The 27,332-nt window shown below is 36.0% G+C and overlaps 1 protein-coding gene across 1 annotated transcript in view; it reads right to left on the bottom strand.

Annotated features, from left to right (window-relative positions):
• Positions 1-10,316, bottom strand: part of LOC115629815 (ras-related protein Rap-2b) — a 33,160-nt gene extending 22,844 nt beyond the window's left edge. Inside the window, exons 1-2 of the mRNA XM_030526383.1 lie at positions 10,177-10,316; positions 7,337-7,568 (exon numbers count right to left, since the gene is read on the bottom strand). Of these exons, the coding sequence (XP_030382243.1) occupies positions 7,337-7,568; positions 10,177-10,265 (321 nt within the window). The 5' untranslated portion in view covers positions 10,266-10,316. The remainder of the gene's footprint in view (positions 1-7,336; positions 7,569-10,176) is intronic.
• Between the last annotated feature and the right edge of the window lie 17,016 nt (positions 10,317-27,332).

The raw sequence follows: 27,332 nt of genomic DNA, 5'->3' as shown, positions 1-27,332 counted from the left end.
ATATCAATTTCTCATCGGTCATGGATCTCAACCTAAAAGTTTTGAGTCCACATTAGTTTTAATCCTCCTCTATTAATCTTCTTTCTTTATATACATAATACTTTCTTTGTATTTTCTGAGTGTTATATGTTAGAAATTTAACAAATTTGTATATTTTTCTAACGACATTGGTTCTGAAATCAGGAATCATGAAAAAACGTTTATATCGTGTTAAAACTGACATTTACGACAGTATTTTTTACTGCCTAATTGTCTCCAGCATTTTGTATTGGATCGAAGTAGAGATAGGAATTGATATTAATAATATTCGATTTTCAACTGTGATTACCAAATATATGAATTCTATTTAGAACCACATTCACGAAATTCGCAGATTTGCTTTTATTTTGCTTCTCATTCACGTACGATTTTAACCATTTTTGTTATCTTTCCAGTTGTACTTTTATTAAGATGATATCTAGAGGTATACTATAATGTAAAATGTTTCTCTTTTGTATTTCTTCAATTGTGCATTTCTGTGAAGTTTCCTTACATTTTTGTTACCTTATTTATGAGATATTATACTGCCATTTCAGCCTTTCTCTCAATGCCAGAACTTGACGACTTACTATATACTTATATGAAATACTTGCTACATACTTACTGAAGCCAAATATTTTCAGTTGGCTGATTGCAGCGAAAATGCTGCACAGCGTATCCTTAAGTAGAGCCAGCTGAACTATATATAATATTCATAGTTGTTGTGGCTGTCAACCGCCAGCTCGATAGACCGTCAGCTTGCCAGGCAGCCACGTAGCCTCTATTCTATTATCACGTATTGCTCTGTGCCCTCCAGATCTGGCTTACTGGCAACTATTGTTGTCTGGGAGTGGTATTTTTTCCTGCTTCTCATACATGTGTATTTTTCTTTTTGGCTGCTACATTGAGACCTTAAGCCAAAGCCACTTTTTGGCTTAATTCGTTTATTGGCTTTTATACTGGGCGTGTTGCATGGTGTGTGTGTGTTTGTGTGTGCAAGTGTGACTGTATGGGCGGATGGGCTTAAGTCGTCACACGGTGTGCATGAGGTGTGTATATGTGTTATAATGTCATATGTTTGCCATTAAAATTGATTTAACTGAAGCTGAATTTTAATGAAATTGCTAGCGCAAACAAAGGGGCAGAAACAACAAAGCCAAAGGCAGAGTGCACACAACAATTTCCGTTTACCGCACTTTGCACACATGTGCATATTAATATATATATATATATATATATATATATATATATATAGTACGAGTATATTCATATACAGGTATACGAGAGGATATACCCTTTAGAAATGGTATCTGATGACAACCAGTCTAATTGTTTTACAATTGTCGTTATACAGCGTGAAATTGGTTGAATGCCTTACTTGTAAAAAGGGGCAACTAGCTGTCGCATTCTACTTACTTACCACTCATCCATAGACAGTTGAAGCACCAATAATGAATCTCCCTTTCTTCTGCTAAATGCTAATTACAAAAGAAGTGGCAATTTAGCGCAGTAATCATGTTCCTCTTTGAAAACAACGACACAGAACTAATGGATTAGCAGTATGTAGTGCAGAGGGGCAGTGCTTGAGTTGCGATTCTCCGTTTCGCATGGAAAATGGTGAAGCATCCTTAATATCTGAGGTAGTGTATCTATCAATGAGTCAATCGCAATCGTCAGTTCTAGAGGGTATGAGCACATTTACATGTAAACACAATATATTATGTGTGCTTGTTGTTTCTGTACGCGCATATATTTGATTTGGGTCAAAACTAAGACTAAACGAAAACTTTAACTTTGTTACAAAAGCCACTGTGGAATTTTTAATTTCATTCGCACCGACCAGTTCCCTGGTCTGTGTGTGTGCTATGCTCTGTCATCGTAGAGCAGCAGTGGCTGTGGCAGTGGCAGTGGCAGTAACGGGGTTCAGAGCAAAGGGTTCAGTAGTATCATAACATTTGTAGAAATTTGTTTGCTTTTTGGTAACATGTTTTGCATTGGCAAGTTTTTGTAATGGAGTGGGGGGGGGGGGGGGATTGCGAATGGGGGATGGGGCAAAGTTTGAAGAACGAGATGGGAGCACTTGTTCAATATGTCAGTTAAAACTTGTTTCGGCAACCGTACGTATAATTGGAATGAGCTGGACAAGGCCAACTCAGTGTTGTTGTTCCATTTGAAAACTTTTACAGCTTTCAGCTCGAGGGATTATCAATAAAGAGAGCCCTCACATCCTACACATACTCGTACATATGTACATATATGTAGTGTTTTCGAAATTTCTGTCGCGCTGTAAACATGTGTTATTTGTAATTAATAACAAATTCTATAGCATGTCCCTTAAATGCGTTTAATGAAACAATACTTGACACTTTTGACACAAACTAAATTTTGCGCGTGCCATTTGGTTTTTCTTGTGGTAGGATGTGCGAAAATGTGGAAAAGTTTGTCAGGCCGGATGTGTAATATTAATGTATGGATTAAAGAATAAAAAGCAGGAGAAAAACAAGCACAAAATATAAAATATGTAACGAACAATATAAAAACTATAAGAATTTTTCTTGTCGCACTAGGAAAGAATAAATAAAAAAAATGTATTGAATATATATATATATATTAAAAAAATGAAAGATAAAATGCTATGCAATAGTATTTTTGAATTTTATTAAACTTTTGCTTAATTTTGAACAATATTGTATTATAAAACATTTAAAAGTTTTTTCATATTTTTTAACTCATTCACTCACTGCATAATTGAATCATAATTACTCATTAAATAGCGTTGCCCTATCGATGGAAATTTGGACCTCAAAACCAGAAAAATTGAATTAAAAGTTTGTTTGAGGAAATTAATGTTTAATGTTTGAATATTCGAACCGTAAGTGAGGGAAAATTACGAAAAAATTATTATTATTACTGTGCTTGAATTGTTCCTTATTGAGTCAATAAGTTTTTGGTAGCGAAACGATAAAGTATATATGTAGATGGAATTCGCGCGTGCTTTAGATATACAAGTAAATAGTTTTTCAACTCCCGACAATACGTTGCAAATTAAAAGCCAGCTAACAAAATATATACTTATCTCTTCCTGGTATTTTCAGAGTTGAAGTTTGGGAACTAATGAAAATATATGATCCGTCTAGTTTTGTTTCACAGAAATAAGCTATGGCTTGGATTATCTAAAAACTTATTCGCTCTAATAGGTAGCTGTATCCAATTATTTTCTTATCGTGTAATTAACATTTCTGTCATTATAGCCTGTACCAAAAGGGTGAAAGGCTATACTAGTTTTGTGCGCATGTATGTAACACACAGAAGGAGGCGTGGCAGACCCCACAAAGTATATATATTCTTGATCAGGGTGACAAGCCGAGTCGATATAGCCATGTCCGTCTGTCCGTCCGTCTGTATGAGCGCAAGGATCTCAGAAGGTACAAGAGCTAGAATTACCAAACTTATGTGTCCGTGTGCCAATCACTATAGGTCAATTCTGAAGAAAGTTATAGCCATAAATAAAATCGCTGCTCATGCGCTGCCTGCAGCACTGCCGGTAGCGCTGCCCTTTATGCTGCATACATGCACGCATATAAACACGCATAGGTACGTGATGTAAATGTATGCTGTTAAAACTGAACATAAACATGTATTCTAATTTAATTTAATTAATTAATTTATTCATTTTTTTTTTAAATTTAATTTTTTTTAAAATTTTTCTTTTATGTGGAGAGTACAGGCTATTTTACTGTCGGGCTTGCTCGACTGTAGCATTCTATCTTGTTTTCTTATCACTTGCCATCGAGTGTGTTTGAAATGAAATGCGCTGAATGAATTAGCACTTGACAATTTATGCAGTGTCATGGAATGCAAATTGCCACAATTGAACAAATTGTTGCCACGTTGCGTGCATGTTTTGTTAATAAACATAAGTACATGCATACATATATAGTACATATATGTATACGAGTATGTACGGCCGTGTGTGCGTTTGTACTTATGATTCACAATATTTTGCGAGATAAATGGTTTTTTAAATGCTGTGCTGTTGTGGTTTTGCATCCCATAGTCGAGAGAAGAACTCGAAATAAATCGCATTTTGTTACATTCCAAATATTTATGCAAATTAAATAGCTGAAAAAAGGACCTATTTACATATGCACTTTATTTGTATGAGTATATCGCAGTCCATTGTTTGTTTAAACTCACGTCCTTTTATAATAAATAACTATTAGGGAAATATTACGAATATTGCCATCAAGTGGAATTCCCCTTTAATCACATATGCTCATTGAGTGTGTGGGCGTATTCAAGCATTTGCTTTAAATTTAAACAGAGAAAATATGTCGAAGCTAATTAGATATTTATAGATACTAAAACACTTTAATTTAAGCATAAATTGCTGCAGAAAAACCAATACCTCTGGACTTTGTCCTAAGTGCTTTATTATTTGTTTGTTTTAAATAATTTGTTAATTCAATATTTTAGTGCTTCAAAGGTTTATCTTATTAAGATTTGTGGCATTCATGTCTTATTTGTAGAATTTAAAGCTTTAAGGCGGAAAATAAGCTATAAGTTAAATATCATTTATAGAAATGTTCAAATGCAAATGTAACCGAACTCCAGACAGACGGATGTGTCTAGATCGAATTGTCCCGTCATGGTATTATGGAATATATGTATGTAATACTTTCTTGTGCATATATCTTTTACTTTGGACAAACCTGACTTTTTATAAAAATTCTGTCTGTATAATCAAATCATTTCATCCCACCACACAGATTCGAATTTCTTAAATTTTCGCAGTTACGAAAAAGAAATGGAAATAAATTCAAATACACACAGACACGAGAGGCGACATTTTTTGCCTCTAGTTGTAGCTAGTTGAGGCGCATTTGAAATTCATTTTCTAAGCTGATGCATGACTAAACAAACGGATGTGTGAACTTTCAGGCGCTTCCAGCTACCGCTTTGTTCTAAAAAGCCAAAACATGCCACACTTGCGCTGTCGCCGATGGATGTCGAGGATGTCGAGCTTGTGTCGAGGATGTCGCTACAGGCGGCTGAGAGCGAGTGTAAGCTCGCATGGGAACTGGTGTTTGGGGATTGCAAGCTGCGGGCAGCTAAAACCCGATTCAATTTTCCTGCATCCATATATATGGTGTGTGTGTGTGTGTGTATGCGTGTTATGTGTGGTATCTCTGTGTTGTTGGCTGTAAGGTCGAGTGTGGTGCGTTAGAAGAGCATAAACTAAATTATTAGCCACTCGCAACGGTTTATAGAGCTTGCTGTCCTGCATACACACACAAGCACACACACACACGTGCATATATGGCATGTGTGTATGTGTGCGACCACTATGCGATTTATGTGCGCCTATTTGTGAGTTTGCACCCGGGGGCATATTCAACGCCTCATGAAATTTATGAGCAATGCGTAAATGTGTTAAAATTTATATGCTTTTTTTGTGTGCCGTTGTTGTTGTTGTTATTGCGAGCGAGTTGGTCCTGCCCGACCTAAAAGTTATTGTCATCATCGTTGTCGGCGTTCCTGTGGCTGCTGTTACTTTTCTCGGTCCTGCTGTTGTTCCTTCATCGGCAATGACATGTCAACATGTGTGCCAGCACATTCCCACATATTACTTATTTATATGTATGTATATACATAAGTATTTATATATACTATATGCAATATATACACAATCAAATGTAGGTGTATAGTTTGCCATTGTTGTTGCAATTTACCCGTGGACTTAACTTTTTAACTTTGTTCAGATCTTCAAGAAATTATGTCTGCGTTTAAGAAAACTTTTTCATATACTCATAGTCGCACTTATCTGTTTATACACAACTTAAATAAATTTGGCAATTGCTGGCAAACTTTGATTTACTGACGAGAAAAATATCTCAGTAAATATTTCAAGATGAAATGAACTTTTCATATGGAATGAATAAATATTTTTCGATGTGTAAATACAAATATGTAGAGTAGCTAAATATAAAGTTCGAGAAATTTACAATTTTGAACCTGACAGGCCGTGAATTTATGGAAACAAAGTTGTGAATTGTACTAAAATATTAGAGTTGTAGTCATGTTCGTGTTGAAGCTAATCCTAAAGGAGCACAATCTTTGGTTGCCTGTTTGTCTGAATGAGCCTCTGTTTGTCAGTCTGAGTGCTTTGCTTTCGAAAAGTGTTGCAGCAGTAGCCACAATTATATGGTATATAATTTTCACTTTTCATTCAAAATATAGTCGTGCATTGTTAAAATAAATGTTTATTTCCATTTTTGTTTACCCAATTATTAGAATGATTCTCTGTTTGCCAATCTGAACGCTTTGATATCGACAAGTATTGAAGCGGAGGCACTTAATTTTGGTATAAACGGAATGCCTATCATGTTTGTGCCGCATAAGGTTTATTTGAAATATTTCGATTTAAATTATCACTACATTCGTCAGTTTAAACGCATCGATTTCGAAATGCATTTTATAAATATATTTTAAAATTAGAAATTGAACCTCTCTGGTCATATAAGTCATTTGGAAAGAACCATAGTAGATTAAATACATATGTATCTTTGATATTTTTTGACCTGTCAATGATTTGTGCATTGTCTGATACAAAGAGAGGCCGCCATTCTTACATAATCACATGATTACACACACATATATATATATATATATATATATATATATATATATATATTAGTATATGGGCAATATTTCTTTTTATGTATGTACAGACAGTAGCACATTGTGCTGTCACTTTCATATCAGATATAATGAACAAGGCATTTGAAAGCGCGTTTAACGGAAGTGGCAAAAAAAAAGAAGAAAAAATTGAATTGCAGACTGTAATTTCCGTTGCATACACAAAAGGCGCGCGAGAACGAGACGGTCAACTGTAACGCTCACACACACACACATACACATGCATACGTATATATAAATATATGTATGTGTTCTCACCACATAAATGCTGACGGCACCCTGTTGAAAGCCATTAGAGCCAGGTATTTAAAATGAAAAGCTCATACGCTCAGAGGGGAGAGACCAAGAGTAAAAGCAGGTGCCGCAAACAATTTCATTCACTTAATCAACGCACACACACACACACACACACACACAAACACAAACAGAAATACACAGGGAAGCACAAACACATGTAAATATATTTATATATATATATATGTATGTACATACATACATACATACATATACTTTGCAAACATTTCTACCTTCAGATCTTATTTAATAAATGGTATACAAAACTGGAGAAACAAAACAAACAAATGAATATTCTGGTGAGATAAGTTCAAACTGCACTCACCTCATAGGATCCAGCGGTGTCGAGTATATCCAGCGTTAGACTAACGCCCGCAATTGAAAAGTTCCCCTGATGCATCTCCTCGATTGTCCTTTTGTACTTGGTGGTGAATGTGTTATACAGAAACTGTGTGATTATGGACGTTTTACCCACTTTGGCTGCGCCCATGACAACGATTTTGTGGCGTGCATTTGCCGGTCCGATGGCATCGTCCACAGCATTATGCCGACCAACTCTGTGCGGGTGAGAGAAACACCGTGAGCGTGTATATTCGGGAGATGGTGGTAATATAAAGCATAAGGTGTTATGTATGTTCGTGTGTGTATGTGGGTGTGTGCCACACAACTCATGCCCATTAAGGGGCACCTTCCGTGTGCCCAACAAATTGGGCAGAAACATTCATGGGAATTGAATTTTAGTTATTTTTAATTGTTTTTGCTTATACAGACAAGCACTGACCTATATACAAGTAGGCAGCGCAATTACAAGTGACCTCTGAAACAATAAAGAAATAATCAAAAATTGCATATCCAGTAGTACACTAAAATATGCAAAGCGAATGACTTGTTGTTTGTTTTGTAATACGCTCGATTAACCTGATTTCTGAATTGACCAAATAGCCTTCACTGAACCAAATTATTTAACTGGCTTATTTGTTTATTTAGCCAACTTCTTACCATTTACTAATTGTAGTTAAATATCAAATAATTGCAGATCTAAAAGCTTGTATTCATTATGCCAAAACTGGCAATTAAAAATATTATTATGAAGGATAATTTGTGCGAACTGCCGTATTAAATTATCACTTAACTGACAGCATCGGTTCAGCCATTGATAGCCAATGAGTTAAACGCTTATAGTCTTAATTATTTCCCTTCAGTCTGCTATATGTCAAGACTACTTAATAATAAAATCCGTTCAACGGATATTGTTGTGCATACTTTTCTTTTAAATGAGGATAACGACAAAGTACATTGTCAGTTGGGAAACAGAGATAATTAAAATATTTCAGATTTACTTGTTTATTCATTTTTTCTTGTTCTTTTTATTTGCATGTTTCATAATTTAATGCGCGTTTTACAAGCAGAGAAGAAAATGAAATATTTTCTCTTTCGCATTCTTCCCATTCTTCCCAACGGTTTCTATCCCCTGCCCCTTTTTTCTTTCTACTTGAAGTCATTGGACAGCATGGTTGGCGGTGCTCTGTGTGGCTAATTAAAAGCTCTGTACGGTACTTGAAAATTAATCATACGCCACGGTGGCGACAAGAAACAGGTAAAGGACGTATGGATAATCATAAGTGAGATGCATCATAAAGTGTTATGGACGGGTGAGCACTTTGCATACAGGTAGAGGTAGAGGGGAAAATAAGTCTGCCAGTCAGGTGGACATGGTGAAGCCAGCCACAGATGACACCGATGGCTTAAGCACAGTATGCTTGTAATTATGAGTGGCGAGTAATGAATGGTCCATCTGAGTGACAGAAGTGACAGGAAAAGCGAACTCAATACGTGCGAATTGGGCACCGGGGAGCGGACGGACAGAGAGCTGTGTGGCGCTTTGATTTGCGTCTTGTCAGCTTGCGATTAAAAAAATCCGAGATAGTCTGCCTGTCTATCTGGCATGGGAAAACAAGCCAAGCACAGCTCAGACAAGGACAACAAGTTTACGAACTAAAGACAAAGGAACAGAAACATGTAATCGCCGGAACGAGTCAGAAGCGTATGGTGTGTATGTACAATGCGAATTTTCAAGCAGAATGTTCATGACTTCTTTTCCTCTATGCCAAGTTTTGACGATGCACAATGTACGCACGAGTATATAAATAAAAAAAAATAAAAAAAACTGATGCTGCTTGTCAGTGGCAACAACATGACAACATTTCTGTGTTGGAAGAAGCCAACAATGCGCTCGAGCTCCTGTCGAACTTTGAGCGTCGAAACTTACACTGTCAACTTTAATGAGCATATTCTGGATAGATATAATCGTACATACTATACATAGGTGCAGCCTATAAAGGGTGTGTGCTCACACATACTATATGTGTACTTTTTATCTCCATACATAGATAAATGGCACTAATAGCGTTTGGCACAATACTAACTTTTAGCAGCAACTGAAAAGGAGAAGCTTTATAGAAACTCTAAACTCAAAAACAATACAAAAACCTTATCAAAAGAGGTCGAAAAACGGATTTATATTCATTCATCTGTGATGTAATAAATTAAATTGGACATCACAATCTGCCACACTCCTGCAATTTTCTATTCGCTTTGACTAAACATTCTTTTGGAATACATTTTTGAATTTGCTTGTTGTTGTCCTGTCAACTTCATTAAACATGCAGCCTTTTTTTTTTATTAAAACAAATAGAAAACGAATTTGAGTTCAAAATTTGTTTAAGCTCAAAAGCAATAGTCAAAAATCATTGTAATAAATACGTATTAGAAAGATGTCTTTGGGTAATCTGAAGTTATAAAAAGGTACATTTGTTTCCCTTTAAAAACAATAATTTATAATTTTTAATTTAATTTCATTTTTATATAGAAAATAGACAAAATGTTATTCTTTTAGGTAGCTAAAAAAATTAAAAATATAAAAAAAATTAATTACAATTTGCAAAATGTAGCACCTATGGTTTTACTATAGTTGTGAAGAATATTTGTTTTACAAGTATGTGCAGAACTTCTAGAAACATTGCTTTCTTTAGAATTTGTTTTTTTGAATCAAGTCTTAAAGCACTCACAATATTTTGCGTAATACACCCTGTATTTGTGACCAATGTGTGTATCTTATTGTTTCGCGGTGAGCTCGCTAGAACTATTATCACAGTCATAACTTACTTGTCACGTTTCGGCTTATCCTCGGCGCTCTCATCCTTCATAAACGATGGCTGCAAGCTGAAGCGTCGACGCAAATGACGACCGCGCATTGTTACTTGTATTTATGTGAGCGTCTTTCTTTTTATAAAGGTGCCAACACAGAGAGAGGTGTTCGGCTTTGGGAATGGATGCAATTTGCAGCTACGTAGCCACCGATGTCGTCTATAAATCAGTCGCACAGGTTTACCGCTGACGTTGACGCTGCCGCTGTGGATGGTGTTGGTGTTAGTGTTGGCGCTGGTGCTGGCGCCGGCGTGAAGCTTTTGCTTTGTCAACGTCACCGTCAGAGCTGGAGGTTTACGTCCTTGTCGCTGTCAGTTGTTGACGGCGTATATATATATATGTGTATATATATTTTATGGCAGCCCGAAGGCGCGTTTTTACGTTATTATACCGCCACCGCCGCCGCAGTTGCCGCCGCCGCCGTCTTCCTTCCTTTCTGACCACTCCTCCTCCACCTCCTCGGCGAGTTGTGGCCGCTCTTGCTTTGTAGTTTTGTGTTACTGCTGTTGTTATTAGCCTCGCAGCGCTTTATGCAAATATTTGAAGCGATCTCTCTCTATCTGTATCTGTCCTTTGCTGATGACTGACTGCTGGTTGTAGGCTGAGCGCGTGTTTCAATTACGCATTTTTGTTACGCTTTAAAATAAATTCAGGACTCGCAGGTATTTTGGGCCGTTCCTGTCCGTCCCTGCTCTTCCCCAAAAGTGAAAGCTTTCTTCTTGTTTGTCCAGGCGATGTCTGTGCTGTGCAGTGCCTCCACAGTTGGCGTGCTGTTGCCTGCAAATTGAAAGTTTACTTTAAGTACAGCGCGTGTTAATGGGCAACAATATAAATTAGAACTGCTCGACGGTTGACGTGCGCAATTTCGTAACGCCTAGCCGTCAGCAACATATGCTGCTTTGGAATTCATAAACTCTTTCAGCCGCGCTTCTTCAACTCAGCTCAACTCAACTCTGCCTGCTCTCTCTCTCCCTCTTTTATGTCGCACACGGAAGTCCTTGAACGTTTCTCAGCTTAATTTCCACTGTTAAAACTATTACCCTGCCCTTTCTATGTTGGTAGTTGTTCTTGTTGTTGTTGCTGCTGTTGCCACTACTAATTTCGCTGATAATTAAACTTAAAACGCAAACATTTTGTCCAAAGTTTTAGAGCTGCAGTTGTACCCTTGAGTTCAAACTTGTTCTTATTGTTGTTGTTGTTGCTTTGGCATCTGCATTGAAGCTGCGCAAAATAATTAAGCCAATTTATGTGCGGTACAAACAGAGATGTGAAAGGCGGAAAAGGTCCGTAAGAAACAACAACAACAACAACAACAAAACAAAAAAATAGCACAGCTCCGATTAATGGGGTGTGAAGAAGCTTAAAAGCATAGCTCGCTTTTGTGAGGAAGCGCAAAATTTTTGGAATGTTGTAATCAGTTAGGGAGCTGAGCGTAAATATTTTCCTTTTGCAACAAATTTTGTAAATGCTCATTTAGTTATTTAAAAAGGACCTTCCGTTTCTGTAAGTTTCGGACAATTTGTCACAATATTAAGTTAGTTAGTTTACTGTCTCAAGCTCTATATTCTAATTGAAAAACTCGATGCAGCAAAAGAAGAAAAACTATATTTGTATTGTCTACTCCTTATGCCAAGCACCAAAAACAAAAAACTACAGTTGATTCGTTGTCTTGATTCTCGTAATTACTTAGATTGTCAACTCTCTGTTTTAGCAAGGCATCGGAATCAATCAAATTTCAAACATGTTCCTTAATTATTTGAAAGTTAATTAAGATTGATTGTATATCAAATGGATCGGACAAAAATTATCAAGCATAGTTATTTATTTACTTCAAAAGTTTTAATTGAAAGTTGTTATCAGAGCGATGTTATCGAACGAGCGAAATAATACTTGCTTTTTCTTGCGTTATCTCCGTACCAGCCTGACTCTTGAATAATCTGCAACCATTGTTGCACAAAAATATTTCTATGACAGCTATATATTACGGTGAACCGATTTAACAAATGGTGTGAAGAAATGGAAAATATCTTTATAAACAAAACAGTACATAAAATTAATATCAGCGCCAATCCGTCCTATGAAAGTTTTAAAAAATAATAAAGCTTTGTATAATTTATAATAAACTTGCTCCGCATATGAATACGATAAGTTTACATACTAAGTTTGGTATTTTTAGCTGTATTAGTTCAAAAGTAATCAGTGCTCATACGAATAGACTGACGAACAGACTGAACAAACAGGCAGACTTATCTAAATCAATTCATCTTGTCATGCTCATCATCTCTAGTATTTACGCATTATAAGGAGTCTGCCACGCAACCTTCTACACCCTTTCAGGATGGGAAAACTATGCCAAAGATTAGCATACATAAATATTTAAGGAAGCGTAATTTTCCCCTCTACATATTTTCGCTAAACCGCAAATGAAGCCTTAAACTACATTTAAAACTTAATGCATTTTTAACGAACTTCGATGCATAGGATTTGTGTTGTGCTTTCGCTCAATTGCGTTCGCTAATACGAAGACTTCATACAAATTTTATGAATTCTGGTGCATTGGATTTGGTGGCAGGAAACATGTTCCAAAAAAACCATTAGCTGATTTATTTGCACACGCAGAAGCTTTAATGATTGCCACTGAAGCGAACGGAGCAGCCCTATTCCGGGCGCCATTTAAAAACAGAAACACGCGTCGCTCGCGGCTGCGGCTGCGGCCGCTGCACGCATTAAGGAGCAACAAAATTGCCGTGGAATAAAATGCGAAACTTTATCTAACTGTCGCCGTCTGTTGCGTGCGTCAGGTGCGCTGTCCAATTGGATAGCCTCTGGCAACAGGACGAGAGCATAAAGCGGCTGGCAGCAAAAGACAACTTTATTTAATATGCGCTGCGGATGCTATTCAACGCAATGAAAGGCCAAGAAAATGTAGCCGCACGGGGGTGGGGGTGCGGGAACTGAAAACTAAATTATATTACTTTCAACAAAACATAACGTAGACCGATGCCGGATTCTTGGCAGGATGTAAATACTGGCACTGAATTGTGCACAGGTCGAGGGTTGTTGCATTTATAGTAAGTGTAAAAATCTCAACATAACACTTAAATAATAACAAACTGACATGCAATTAGTCTATATAATAGCCCCCCCCCCCCCCATTTTTAGATTATTGGAACTATAAATTGTCTGCTTACATATATAGCTCTATTTAATTCAATGTTGGGCAGATCATTTTTTTAATACCTAACCTTAACCTGACCCTACCAGTCTTGACCTGACCTGTTCAAACATAACTTCACCTGAACCTAAAAGATGTCCAATCTAAATGTTTTTTTATACAACTATTTCATAAAGTTCCACAGTATTTTGGCTTGCGTCCGATATTCAAGTGTCGAAGGCTCAAAGTTTGAATGGTATGCGCCTTTCGTTATCCTTTTCAGTTTCTCCTCCTGTTGCCTGCCTCTGCATAATGTGGCTACTGTTGGAATTTTGCGGCTGGTGAAAAGCACTTGGGCAATGCCCCAATGTTTGGGCGGTTTTTTCTGGCGTCTCAAGTTGCCAAATTGTTGTTGTTAGTGTTCTTGGTGCGTGCATGAAGTTTGGATAGGAAAGGAAACGAGAAGAAGCAAAAACCTTAACCAAGCTATGTAGAAAATTGAGTGCAGTTAGCTAGAAAGCAACCGCCTTGTAGTATTACTCGTATGTATGTATGAAGGCGTGTTTTTGTGTGCTCGCTCGCTCTATAGCTGCCAGACGCATTCAGCTTTGTTTCTTTTATATTTTAGTAGTGCTTGCTCTAAATCGCCTGCGGGCGAGGGGTAAACAGGAGCTGCCACAACAGACGCTACGAGCCCTGAAATTTGAGGTTTCCTGCTATGCTGCCACACAAGTTACAAGCATAAATCGAGGGGCCTCAAGTTGGTCATCGCACTTCACTTCACTTATGTTGTTTACAAAAAAAAAAAGAGCATGGAATGCTAAAGTCGAGTAGAGGTCCCATACCCTGTTCACACTACTACAAAAAAAAGGAACAACTTTTGAGCAACAAATTCCAAGAACTACGGGAGTTATGGAAAATCACTAATAGCGTGAGAGTGGGGGATAAAAAATACGCTTGTACTTCATATGACACATATGACGCATCCCATAGTCTCTGAGGTCTTCCTGCTCTCTGTTACATTTGTCAATTTCCACAAACCTCATATAACTTTTGTAGTATCTTTTAGGTATAGGGTATGAAAATAAAAACAAAAAATGAATTTTCCAAATGCTTGGAGAAACAAATCTGCACACACAAAGTTTTGTGGATAAACAGAGTAGTTTGCCTGAACAGGTAAGGAGGGGCCGCTAAGGAGCTTAATTTAAAGCAATCGGAAAATGTCCCAATAAGGACACGTGTATGAGATTAATTAAAAGACGCCCAGCATGGGGCCGAACCTGTGTCTCTTTTGCTTACATATACATATGTATTGAGCTGAGATAGTAGGTCGTCATATTGGAAGGCAATGGATGAAATTGTAGTTTGTATTAAATGTGCGATGCAAAGCAGCTTATACAAGTATATATGGAAAATTATTTACACTTTTAGAATATGCAGCTATTAAACATATTTAGCTACATGTTATAGGAATATGTGCTGCAAATAAAAATCCTTTAATGTAGCTGAAAAATATATCTTTTTAAACTTGTTTATAAATTATATTTAAAGATTAAACTGGAGAATTTCTTAAATGTTTCTTTCAGTACACACACGATTTACTCACTAATTTATTTACATATGCAAGGACATTGTATATTTTTTAAGGGCATTGCTTTCCACAATTAAATACAAAAAAAGAAGACCAAAGTATACCTGCGAGTGCATCGTGAGTGCAAACCATGCTCAGCTCCTCTTGTTGTTTAGAGATGTTTGTGAGACCCAACTGATTTTTCCAATAAAACTTTTTTTATTTGTTGACCACGGCGAACAAAGGGCCAACAATGGGGCACAGAGTGGGGCTAAGTTTGGCAGCATGCCAGTCCCTTACGATTTTGGAGCAGAGACAAGTTTGTCGATGCATCAAAAACTTTTCAATTGCCGTGCTGAATTCGTTTTGCATTTTCCTCGAACCGAAGTGGCCGAAGTGCCCGAAGTGGCAACTGCTGCAGCACCCGTCACTTGAAATGAAATGATCGGTGCGGATGATGCGGAGGAGTATGTCCTTCATGGCTCATTCACTTCAAGACACTGTCGGGTCGTGGAGGAAATGTAAGGAAAGTGCGTAAAATTTTACGAGTATGCAATGCCGAATGGGGCTGTCCTTTTTGTAATTTCGCAGTGATACAATTTTTGTAAAATAAAAATAAAAAATGGCAAAGCACACCACCACCATCACCACCACAAGCATAAATATGTGAATGTAAATGTGGATATAGTACTCGGATATAGGGGCACAAGCACAATAACAATAATAATGGCTGTGCATAATCATAATGGCATTGCTTTATTGCAGCAACGTCCTCGTCCACCTAGACGACGACGACACTTTCGTGTGCAGTCGTAAAATGCAAAAGGAGAAATGAATAAAATAATAATGAGAATAAAAAATAAAAATGCGCGTTCCGCATAAAAAAAATCAACGCAATACGACGGCAGGAATACGGCAAGCGTTGATGAGGTCGAGTTTTGAACCGATATGTGGAAATATGTATAAAAGCGATCGAGCTGTCAAATGGTTGATGACCTGCAAGCTATGACAACATACCAGTTGTGTATCAATTACTTTTTAATTTGAGAATACTTTTTGGTAGGGTTTGCTTTTCTTAGATCATCCTAATTGTCAAGTCGATTAAGTCCTTTGATTAATGGTGACACTGTTATTTCAGCTGCTTCTAAGCTGTTAAAAACACATCTCAACTAGAAGTTGAAACAAAAAGCTATTTATGTATATAAAGGATAACTTCGGGTTATCTTTAATGTGGTGCCAGATATAGCCGTTCTGATATATAAATCGTAAAACTAAAGTGTAAAGTTTGAGGACTCTTAAGTTGTTGGTAAACATGGATAAAAACTGGTCTGTACTCTAATTTTAGAAATCTCAGTCCAACCCATTTCAAAGCCGAGATAGAAGTTGCTATTTTGTTTACAACAATAAAATGTTGGATGAGAGTTTAAACAAGGCCGGACGATCATGGCAAATGGTGACATGACGATGCTTCACAACAATAACGCCAGGTTTTTGCGTAGATTTTTTACTTTTACTTTACATCTGAGTTGAAGGGACAGCAAAACAATGGAGAAAGAAAATGAGAAAATATGAATTGAGATTCGACACCAAAGAGGGTGAGGACAATTCCTTTCATAGGCTAGGTCATTGCGTCAGTTTTTTTTTATCATTTTCAAAAGTGAATTTTCTTCCAAAAGAAAAAAGAGAGTGTTGTTTCATCAAAACAATGCACCAATTCACACATTTGTTCATATTTCCATTTTCCAAATATTAAACAATGCCTTGGTGGTAGAAGATTTGCCAGCAATGAAGAGGTTGACTCTGCAGGTGCTTGCTGTGTCTCACTTTTTCTGTTTTTACAGAATATCAAAAGCTAAACATAATTTGCATATATTATTTAAAAAATAATTATTTTGTTAAAAGCTAGTTTTTAATTTGCATTTCAATAAGCACCATGATTGTCCCATCTAAGAAATTTATAATCAAACACCATGGAGTTTAATTTACTTCAGAAAAACACTATACCGACCATAAAAACGTATACTTGGGTTTGTTTGCAAATTATTTGCCTGCCTGGCCAAACCATAATAACTTTAGAGCAACATTTGAGTACAGTTGCGAAAATGTTTCAGTTTTAAAATGCGAAATGGCAAAGCAGGCGTAATCCTAGTTCCGCTACTTCAATGTGCCACGGTCCATAGTAAACAAACAAACAAACACACACAGACACACATACACACCCAGCTGCACACCCAGCTGCTCACCCAGCTGCACACCCACCTGCACACACATATAGTAGTTGATGGAGGCGGTTGCGCTGCATGTTGGCGCTGGCATTTGCCTTTGTTTGTGTTTATGCGTGTGTGGTCACGCTTCGCTTGCTGCAGCTCTACCTGCGGGCGTGAGAGTGTACCGGCATTTGTGTGCATGAGCTCCGGTTTGTTATCGGCATTCGCCAGACTGGCCATGCATGCAGCTACAGTGAAACTGGCGTATGCAGCAACAGTTTCTTAACTCGCACAAATTAATTGCCAATCACTCACAAAACTTTTGTTAAGGTTAGACTGCCATACTGACTACAGTTTGGGGCTGGCGGGACTTTAGTTTGTTTTCTTTCTCGTCATCGTGCTAAGTGAAAGCTTAAACTTGGTGGCGTTCTCAAAATAACAGTCTGACAACATTTTCGACTTTCTGACTCTTAAGGGCCTGTCATAGCTCAACAAGCTAAGAGAAATCCCACAATGTGAGTTCGTTCCTGAGTATGTGACTCGGCTCGCATCACGGCGCTACCATCTTCGCATAAAGCATTATTTAAAAAATTACCTGCAGTCTTAAAATTTATGTAAGAGTGGTCTCATAACTTAAAAATTATGGGCAAATCTGCAGGCCGATTTCACAGCATAAAAATAATAATAAAAAAATAATTTAAAAAAGAGACTTTACTCTGCTGTTCTAACAAGAAAATGCATTGCATGTTTTTATATATCCAAAGCATATGTACGTGACATAGTTGGTCGTTGAATAACTAGTTTTGTACATGTAAATATACTATATAGTATACCTCATATTAGGAAAAGATTTGCAATTTGCATTATACAAAGCAAGTGCTGTTACTTTGGCCACTGCATAAATTTCCTTTGATATGGATGAGTTTAACTTTTATTTAAATTTTAAAATGTACACATATTGTGTGTGAGGGAAAAGTTTTCAACTTTAGTAGACAAAATTGCCTTTGGTAGCAGGCCCCACTGTAGAACTGAGTATACTAAGTATATGTGCGTGCCTGACTGCCATGTGAGATATCAGGTTTGTGGCATGCTTTTGTTGTCACTTCTGAAAATTTTGAACAATACGAGTACACGTTGGAATTGCGGCTGGTTCGCATGCGCTTATAAGTAGGCAATGCTTTGTGGAAATGCCGTAATTCGTAAGCAAAGCACATAATTGAAATTACATGTCTAATCGTGTCTTAATTAGCCAAATAAAATCAAAACCAATGGAACTAATATTGCTTGGCTTTTATTTTGGATCTTATACTACATTCGCACAATAACTTTTGCGCTCGCTTGCGGCAGCTGCTGCCATACACACGCACACACACACACAAACCTGCCGCCGTTGGCAGTCATTTCTACATTTTATGCCATTTTTAGAAATTTCACTGCCGCGGCTTTTCATTATGCCATGAATGCCCATGAAAAGCGTCTATGCCAGAGCTCGTTATGCGGCTACCTACGCTATTGGCCGTGCGCTGCAGCAACTGTCACGGCTTATATTGCTCGATGTACATACCTATATACCTGCATTTAAATACATACAATATATATTTATTTCCACACTCAGCAAATAGCAATGCATATATAAAAAGAAGAAGTCGATTCTTTACCAAAAGTCTAAGGAAAGCTTAATTAGCATAATAAATAGTATTATATTAATCAAATAGATATAAATATAAAGATTGAAATATTCTTCTATTTTTAAAAGAAGAACTCGATTCGTTCCCAAAATTCGAAGGAAAGCTTTGTCCGACATTGATATTTCTTTTCTTTTTCTTTTATAGCAATATTACTACAATAAACATAATAATACTTGAATATAAAACAATGTGTTTTTCCACATCATCACTATACATTTGCTTGAAATAAACATAATAATACTTGAATATAAAACAATGTGTTTTTCCACACCAACACTATACATTTGCTTGAAATCGAATTTTTGAATTATATTTGACGAATGAGTTATATAAACTATTAGACTCTCTAAACGCAGCATAAATATATATTTTCCTAAAATTCATCTTAAATGAAATATTGAAGATTTATTAAATTATCAGAACTCTTCTTTTTATAATATCATTTCCATATCTTTTTAAATTTGATTTTTACTTTGAGTCGTTAATATTATTTTTTAATGTTATGTACGCTGATGCTTTCATTATTCGTTTTAAGCCTAAGTTCATACATCACCAATATATGTGTATACATTTTTCATTTTTATATTGATCCTCTTATTTTTGGTTTGTAATAATTATTCATGCATTACAAATGGATTTTTAATAGCGGGAAATAGATATATTTGTTGAAAACAACTGATATTTTGGCACTCGTTGGATTCGTTGCCCTCTCTTCATTTTTGCATCAAATATTTTTGTTTGCCCCAATATTATTTTAAAAGTCTAATACAGGATGGTTCTTAAACATAGGTTTCCGATGCCGAATTATTCATATACTTATGAATTGTATTTTATAACTATTATACTATACATATATGTATTTTCTGCAGTGTATAAAGCTGCAAAGAGACTGTGTCCTGTTAAAAAAAAAACACATTAAAAACCGAGTGCTGCCGAAAAATAAACTACAGATTAGCGGCCCGGCAGTTGTATGAGTGCGCGTGAGTGTGTGTGTGTGTGTTTGTGTGTGTGTATTTGTGGTTGAGTACCGGCCCCAGTGAAAAATTGACACTAAAATTGAAAATACATATATTTGCTTTTTGCGGTAGGCATCAGAAGCTCGATATGCGCTTGAATTATGGTTGCTAAAAATGTCGAGGGTTGTATTTTGTGTGTGTGTGTGTATGTATGGGCGCGGATGGAGGTCATGACATACATTTACGCGGTAAGGTTAAGCTATTTATCGCGCAAAAAATTCATGGGGATCTACTTGTGGGTAAGGTATAATAGTATAGTACGAGTATGTATGTATCCTTAAATATGTGTGTATAGTATACATATGCTTATAAGCTGCATTTTATTTCGTTTGTCATTAAACAAACAGTCTAAGGTGAATATTTTTAATTTATTTTTAATGCTCCTCAAATTGCACCTCACGTTTATGCTTTGGATTAAAACGTAATTAAGCCGTGCTGAAGTCAGCTTATTTAAACAAACTCTGGCTTCGCTTACCTGCCTTGTCTCAGTAAGAATACCCTGCACTCCTTACCCCCATCACCCAACCTAAGATTGTGTGCAATTTGTAAAAATAGCGACCCTGGCCAACAACTTGCTAAATTAGAAAAATAAATGACAAAACAGCAACTAAACAAAGACAACAGGCATTGCCGCAAAATATAGTCGCCAAGAAGCACCCAGAAACATCAGAAACAGAAGCAGCAAAATAATAAGCAGTAGCAACAAAAAAAAGTAAATGTGTACTCGTACATATAAAGGCAAGAACAACCATGACAATGACATCAAGCAACAAAGATAAAGAAAATGCCTTCGGCTGTAGAGGCAACAATTTTTAATGCGACAAAAATGCTAATGAATCAGAGCAAAAGAATCTGATGAAAAATAAACAAACAATCACAAAAATGAAAGACAACAAAGACAGAAAGCAGAAAAAAGCAAAATAATAACACAACCAACAAAGTACAAACAAATACCCAACACCAAGTCCCAAGCCCCTCAAGCTGAGTGAACCTGCCAATGGCGGTCGAAGGTAAGGGTTGCAGGCAGGCAGGCGGGCAGGCAAGGCAGCCTGGCAGCCTGGCAGCCTGGCAGATAGACAGGCTTTTCTGAGAGAACAAAAACAATGGCAGCTCAAAATTAGATAAATACACACTGGCTGGGAGCCGAAAACAAATTTGGTTTCGAATAGAAAAATACATAACTCGGTTTAAGGCTATTTTTAGAGGCAAATACATTTTTAGAACTTTGTGAGCTTTGTTTTTCTTTTTTTTTTTGCACTTCCTCAATTGCCACAAAATGCTTTTAACACTTTTACCTAACTGAGATTGTAAGTCAACATTCAACGATTAAGCATCAGAAAGAACTCGATAAATACTGTTTTTGATTATAAATAATTGGCCAAAAATGGATTTGAATTGTCTTAAAGTAAAGAAAGCATTTTCAGCTGGAGCGTCTATTATTAAATTTTAAGTATTAGTAATTTAATTTATTTTTTTTTAAGGAATTATGATTAATTTTTGACAAAATATAAATTAAAATTATATTTATAAATAATACGTTTTTTTTTAAATTTTTAATTTGAAATAATTTGCTTTTGCAAATACTTATATTTTAATTAAACCTTTATTTTTCCACCTAATTTTCTGTATACAAACCTCAATCTTTATGATTATGTTTACAATGTGCGTTCCCAAGTAAACAAGACTTTTGAATAATAAGAAAAACAAACAATAATTTTGAAAAAATCAATTTATTTTATTGAAAAGAGTCCCCTTTGTGATTAGCACGTCCTAAAACTATATCGAACGACCGTTTTAGCTCGTTGGCCGCGATGGCCTTCAGGATACAAGCCCTTCGATTGGCTTCTACGTTTACATAAGACTTTTTTTTCATCGGTAAATGCATTTTGTCGAAAAGGTCAAAGGCTCATGGTACTAAATCAGGCTGGTTAAAATGAGATTTTCAAACATTTCCCGGAACTTTTGCTTATAATGTAAATATATATTATTGGCTTATAAGTCATAGAATCGTAATAAATTTACTATTTGCTTTTTAATAGTGCTTTTAAAACCTAACATTCTACTGTTTAGGGATGTCTAAATGTAAAAAGTCATTCGGAACTGGCAGATATCAAATATATAAGTAGTGTTAATATTATAATCTTTGAGAGTCAGGCCTTTTCCTATTGCGCCAGATAAATGCTTTCTACTTGTTTGGAGCATTGTGTTATTATTTTTAAAGCCAGCCTTGCTTACCATTTCTAAATTTTCAACTGTTTGTTTCTTTCAATTAAAAATCTCCCATCTAGGCATTTATAACTAGCAAATGGGTTGTGCTTATATATTTTAATCAGTTATCTGACCAAAAATTGAGCACAATTAAAAATGGAAGCTACAAACTCATCCACAATAAGCCACAATCACAGACACATCCACATACACATCGATGTACAAACGAGCCTAACCATACCTTTACAATTTTCAGGCCTAAACGAATTTGTTTAAGCAATTAATGATGGAGCTTAGGAACTGTCATGGTGGTTTACCTATGTATTTGGGGCTGGTTGTTTAATCCAAAGCCAACACCACAAACACGGCCTCAAGTAATTATGCCTACCATTTGTTGTTGCTGAAGTTTGTGGAAAAAAAACACACACAGAACCAAGATAATTCAACTGACTGGAAAACAAATATATGCACAGCATGTATGTATATATTTACATATATGCTTGTAGGTACAGGCAAACATCGATAGGTTTTTTTTGTTAATCAAAAAATATTTTTCAATCATGGGTTCATTAATTTAGAAAAAGCATGAAATGCTTGATTGTTGCGCTTCACTTATGTATCAAGAATTAATCATTTAAAAACAAATATAATACATTAAAAAATGCATAATTGCTCAGAATTCAAGATTTGAGAGGCATCATTAGGGATTAAAAAAAACACTAAAACTTTTTGTAAATTATTGTGAGGGGGTCAACAAACGTTGTTCAGTTTTATAAAAGGTGAATAAATCGCATTGTCCATTTAAAAATCAGATCTGTATTGTAAATATATCATTATTTTTAGTATAAGAAGAAGAGGAAAACTAAAACTACACCTAATTCGGTTTTTACACAGTAGATTGGTTCCAGAAAAAGTCGTGTAAAAAAAGACATTGATCATATGTTATTTTGAATCGTGCTAAATGGAATAAAGTCGTTGAACGATATATAAAATTTTTAATTTTCAACCCGTGTTAAATCAAAACGGTGTAAAAGCAGAATTAGGTGTATATGGAATTGAGATAATTATAATTAAAAGGTGCTTGAATATATTTAAATGTACTCTGTATTTTCTATAATAGAGATGTTAAATTTGTCATTGGGAGGCTCGACTGTGTGGAAACAGTGGCAATCGTTGCCAAAAACCCGGCTACGGGACATTTGGACTTGCATATTTATAATTTAGATAGGTTAACATTTGCGTTTGCCTAACGAATGTCACGAAAAAGGCAAATTCTGCCATATATGTATGTATGTATATGTGTGTAGGTATTTATGTGTGCGTGTGTGTATTGTTTGTCTGTATGCGTGCGTCACAAACATTGACGTTGCGTATTAGAGCCACTAGTGCCGCAGGCATTATAAAAATCTCACACATACTTTTAGTCGCCGTGCATTCAAACTATGTATGTAAGTAGCTGGCACTCAAGTCCGGACCAAGCCGCTGCTGCGTGCTGTCAACGAGTCCGAAACGACACACATAAGAGTACACACACACACACACATATATATATATACATACAAGCATACGCGGAAACAAACGCACATACATACACACACACACACAGACAACTACAAATGAAAACAAAAACTGGCAACGCTTATCAGTGGCAGCAACAGCCAGTGAGGCAGCCAGCCCCCGTCAGTCAGCCACCGAGTCAGTCAGGCATTTAGGCTGGCAGCCAACGTAGCAAAAGATAGGGGGCTCGGGGGGAGGCGACCAAGTTAGTCAAGCGCGCAACAGACAGCAACCCAAAAAAAAAAAAAACCAGTAGAGGCAACGACCCGAACAACCAAATGGCATGCCGGCAGCACACACGCACACATACACATTTATACACACAAATACATACAAACACACACGCATTGTTATCACCCAGAAATGTGTGTGTGTACACGCTGTTGATTCTTTGCAAATACGACGACGCTTACAATGTACAGTGAGTCAAAGCTCTCTAAGGCCTAGAAAGGCCAAGGCATAAACAATAGTACTTCAAAAGAATCAATAATATTTTTCAGAATACTGCACAAAATTTGTACGGCCAAGTTAATAAAAAGATAAAATAAATTAACTTTATATAAGTATTGTACAAATTTAGGAAAAAGGAAGTTGAAAAAAAAATAACAGAATTTAATTCTTTGCTGAAGGGAATACAATTTTTTAATTTATATATAACATTATTTAAAGAGAAAAACTAATTTGGAGAAGAAACATATTAAACTGTATGAATAAAAACTATTTAAAGCGTTAAAAAGGTTTTCTCAAATATTATAATTTCTCTTTATTTATTTTTTTGGAATATCCAAAAGACTATAGTGTTTCGAATTTGTCTTTTTTCCACGCACAAATTCCAATACAAAAATTCGCATATTTATTAATCAATTTTTAATTTATATGTAAAAAGTAAGCATCGCAGAAAAAACTAATTTCATTGATTATATATATTAATTTCAATAATACAAATATAGTAAGTCTTAAAAAAATGTTCTGTTGACTAACAAACTTTATGAAATTTTGTTTTTAATTACTTAAAGGATTGTTGTTCAACAAATTGATTGATAGTATATTAAGGATCATTTAATGTTTTAAAATTTTCAATCTAAGACATATTGTATTTTATACTAGTGCTTTTAAAATAAATTTAAATAGCAGAATATAGAGGCTTTTCTGAGGTTTTATAGTTTGTCAAATATTTGTATTTGTATTATTATTATTTGCATTTTATTTATATATATATATATATATACATATATATATATATATATATATATATATATATATATATATATATATATATATATATATATATATATATATATATATATATATATTTGCGATCAGAGTCAGTGGTTTTTAAGCCGCTTAAGAGCAAAGATTTATGCTATCGAAATCGGCGGTAAAACTAAGTATTTTAAAGTTCCTTTAAAGATGACATATAAAGCGCTTACTCTTCCAGCGCAGATGGGACCATAGAAGACTTATTCTAATGCAAATATGTTTTACAAAAATAACCTACCTAATGAAAATTATAATAATTTTGTAAAATATTGTCGACCGTCCAGTTATTTCCAAGATAAATGATATATTTCTATTTTACAAAAATAATAAACGTACCAAATGAAAATTAAAATAATTTTGTAAAATATTGTCGCTGTCCAGTTATTTATAGATCTGTTTCTATACCATAGTATTCAAATAGCGCAAATTGATTTGAATGAGCTTCTCATACAATTTACAGTTGACGATTTGCAAAAATAAAAACAATAACAAAATGTCAAAAATACATGTTGGTTTTGCGGTGTACGTTTAAATAACATACCCTATACCCAAAGGGCACAAGGGTATACTAGTTTAGTGCGAATGTTTGTAACATGCAGTCCATTTCAGAAAGTAAGGAGCTAGATAAACATAACTTGATGCGACTATACTTATGTATCTATTACCCTATATTTAAAGCAATTCTAAATTGTTGTGTTTATTGTTCTGCTCTCCGCTGTTAGCCATTTTCTAAAACTCTAGTTAATCTTGGCAGCTTTTTAGTGCTTGTGTCTTCATTTCAAGTTGCAATTGCACAGAAAGTTAAAGCCATTTATGCTATCTCTGTTAATACTGTTGAAAAAATGTATATCGATGTATGTACTTATATCAATGCACGCATGTACGATCACACAACATATGTTTTTCTGTATGCAGCGTTTGTCACACGAAGAAGATGGCAAACGCATAATGTAAAACTAACCACGCATTATTAGTCTTCAATAAACTTCTCAATGATACACACGTATTGCGTTCATTATTATTTGGCCGGGTTTCCGTGACGAACCCCTCCCTCATTTCAATAGGTTATGGGCCCAGGCAATGGCCTGTTAGTGAACGCGTCGACAAATGTTTGAGTTACGAACTCTGAGACATTAATAATAAAGTGTTTGTGAAGATTTTGTGTTTGCAACGTGCAAAAGAAACAATACAAAATGAGTGCATTATACCAGATCGAGAAACTGGAAGAAAAGAACTATGAGTCATGGAAAATACAAATGCGCAGTGTATTGATCCATGCGGAGCTATGGGGCGTGGCCTCTGGTGAAGTGGTTGCGGAAAGTGCTGAGGATGCCAAGTGGAGAGCCTTGGATCAAAAGGCCCTTGCAACTATCACATTGAGTGTAAAACCATCGCAATTGGGTTATATAAAAAATAGCCAGACAGCAAGTGAAGCTTGGATAAAATTGCAAGAAGTTCACCAGCCCAGTGGACCTGTGCGCAAAGTATCACTTTATAAAAAGTTACTAAGCTTGCGGATGGCACAAGGACAGAGCATTTCCAATTATTTAAATACGTTTAATGAAGTATTGGACCAGCTAGCTTCTGTGGGAATTGAGATAAATGATGAGCTACGTGCTATTATTCTGCTTTCCAGCCTTCCATCAGAATACGAAAATTTCGTTGTTGCTATCGAGACGCGCGATGATTTACCGCAATTCGACACTCTAAGTATAAAGCTCAAAGAAGAGGGTGAACGAAGGTCAATAGAAACAGACAAGGAATACGAAAATGCAACGGCATTCACAATTGTTCAAAAATCGCACACTTATGCGAAAGGCGCCTCAAAGAAGAAACAATCAAACGGTGTTTGCTTCAAATGCGGCGAAAGGGGACATTTCAAGGCGAATTGCCGCAGTGCAAGCGTGCACAAAGAGAGCAGAAATATAAAAGAAAGAGATCAGAAACACTTCAGCTTACTAAATGCGTTGGACGCAGGTAGTTTTCATCGAACGAAATGGTGTTTGGACAGCGGCGCAACGAGTCATATGTGTTGTCAGAGAGAAATGTTTACAAGTTTTGAGAAACATTCAGAAATGATAGGTTTGGCAAATGGCGGTTTTTTGCAAGCAGAAGGAAAAGGAGAAGTGGCATTAAACGGTGGTTTATATGCACTTAAGCTGATCGACGTTCTGTATGTACCGCAGCTGACGGGCAATTTCGTTTCTGTAAATCGAGCTGTTGAAAACAAATGTTTGGTTAATTTTGGCCCGGCAAAAGCCAAAATAATTCAAAATGGTGACTGCATACTGGAAGTAAGCAAAGTTGGCAATTTGTACATGTTTGAAGACAAATTAAACCAATGTTATGCTGCCGTGCAAGCCGATGGAGTTTTGTGGCATAGAAGATACGGCCATTTAAATTACGCAAGTTTGTCGGAAATGACAAAGAAAGGCATGGTACGAGGTGTGGAAG

Source organism: Scaptodrosophila lebanonensis, unplaced genomic scaffold (genome assembly GCF_003285725.1).
Source record: "Scaptodrosophila lebanonensis strain 11010-0011.00,11010-0021.00 unplaced genomic scaffold, SlebRS2 tig00000165-arrow-arrow-pilon, whole genome shotgun sequence".
Classification (NCBI taxonomy): Eukaryota; Metazoa; Arthropoda; class Insecta; order Diptera; family Drosophilidae; genus Scaptodrosophila; species Scaptodrosophila lebanonensis.
Note: the sequence above shows the minus strand (reverse complement) of the source record. Positions and strands in the feature narration are given on the sequence as shown.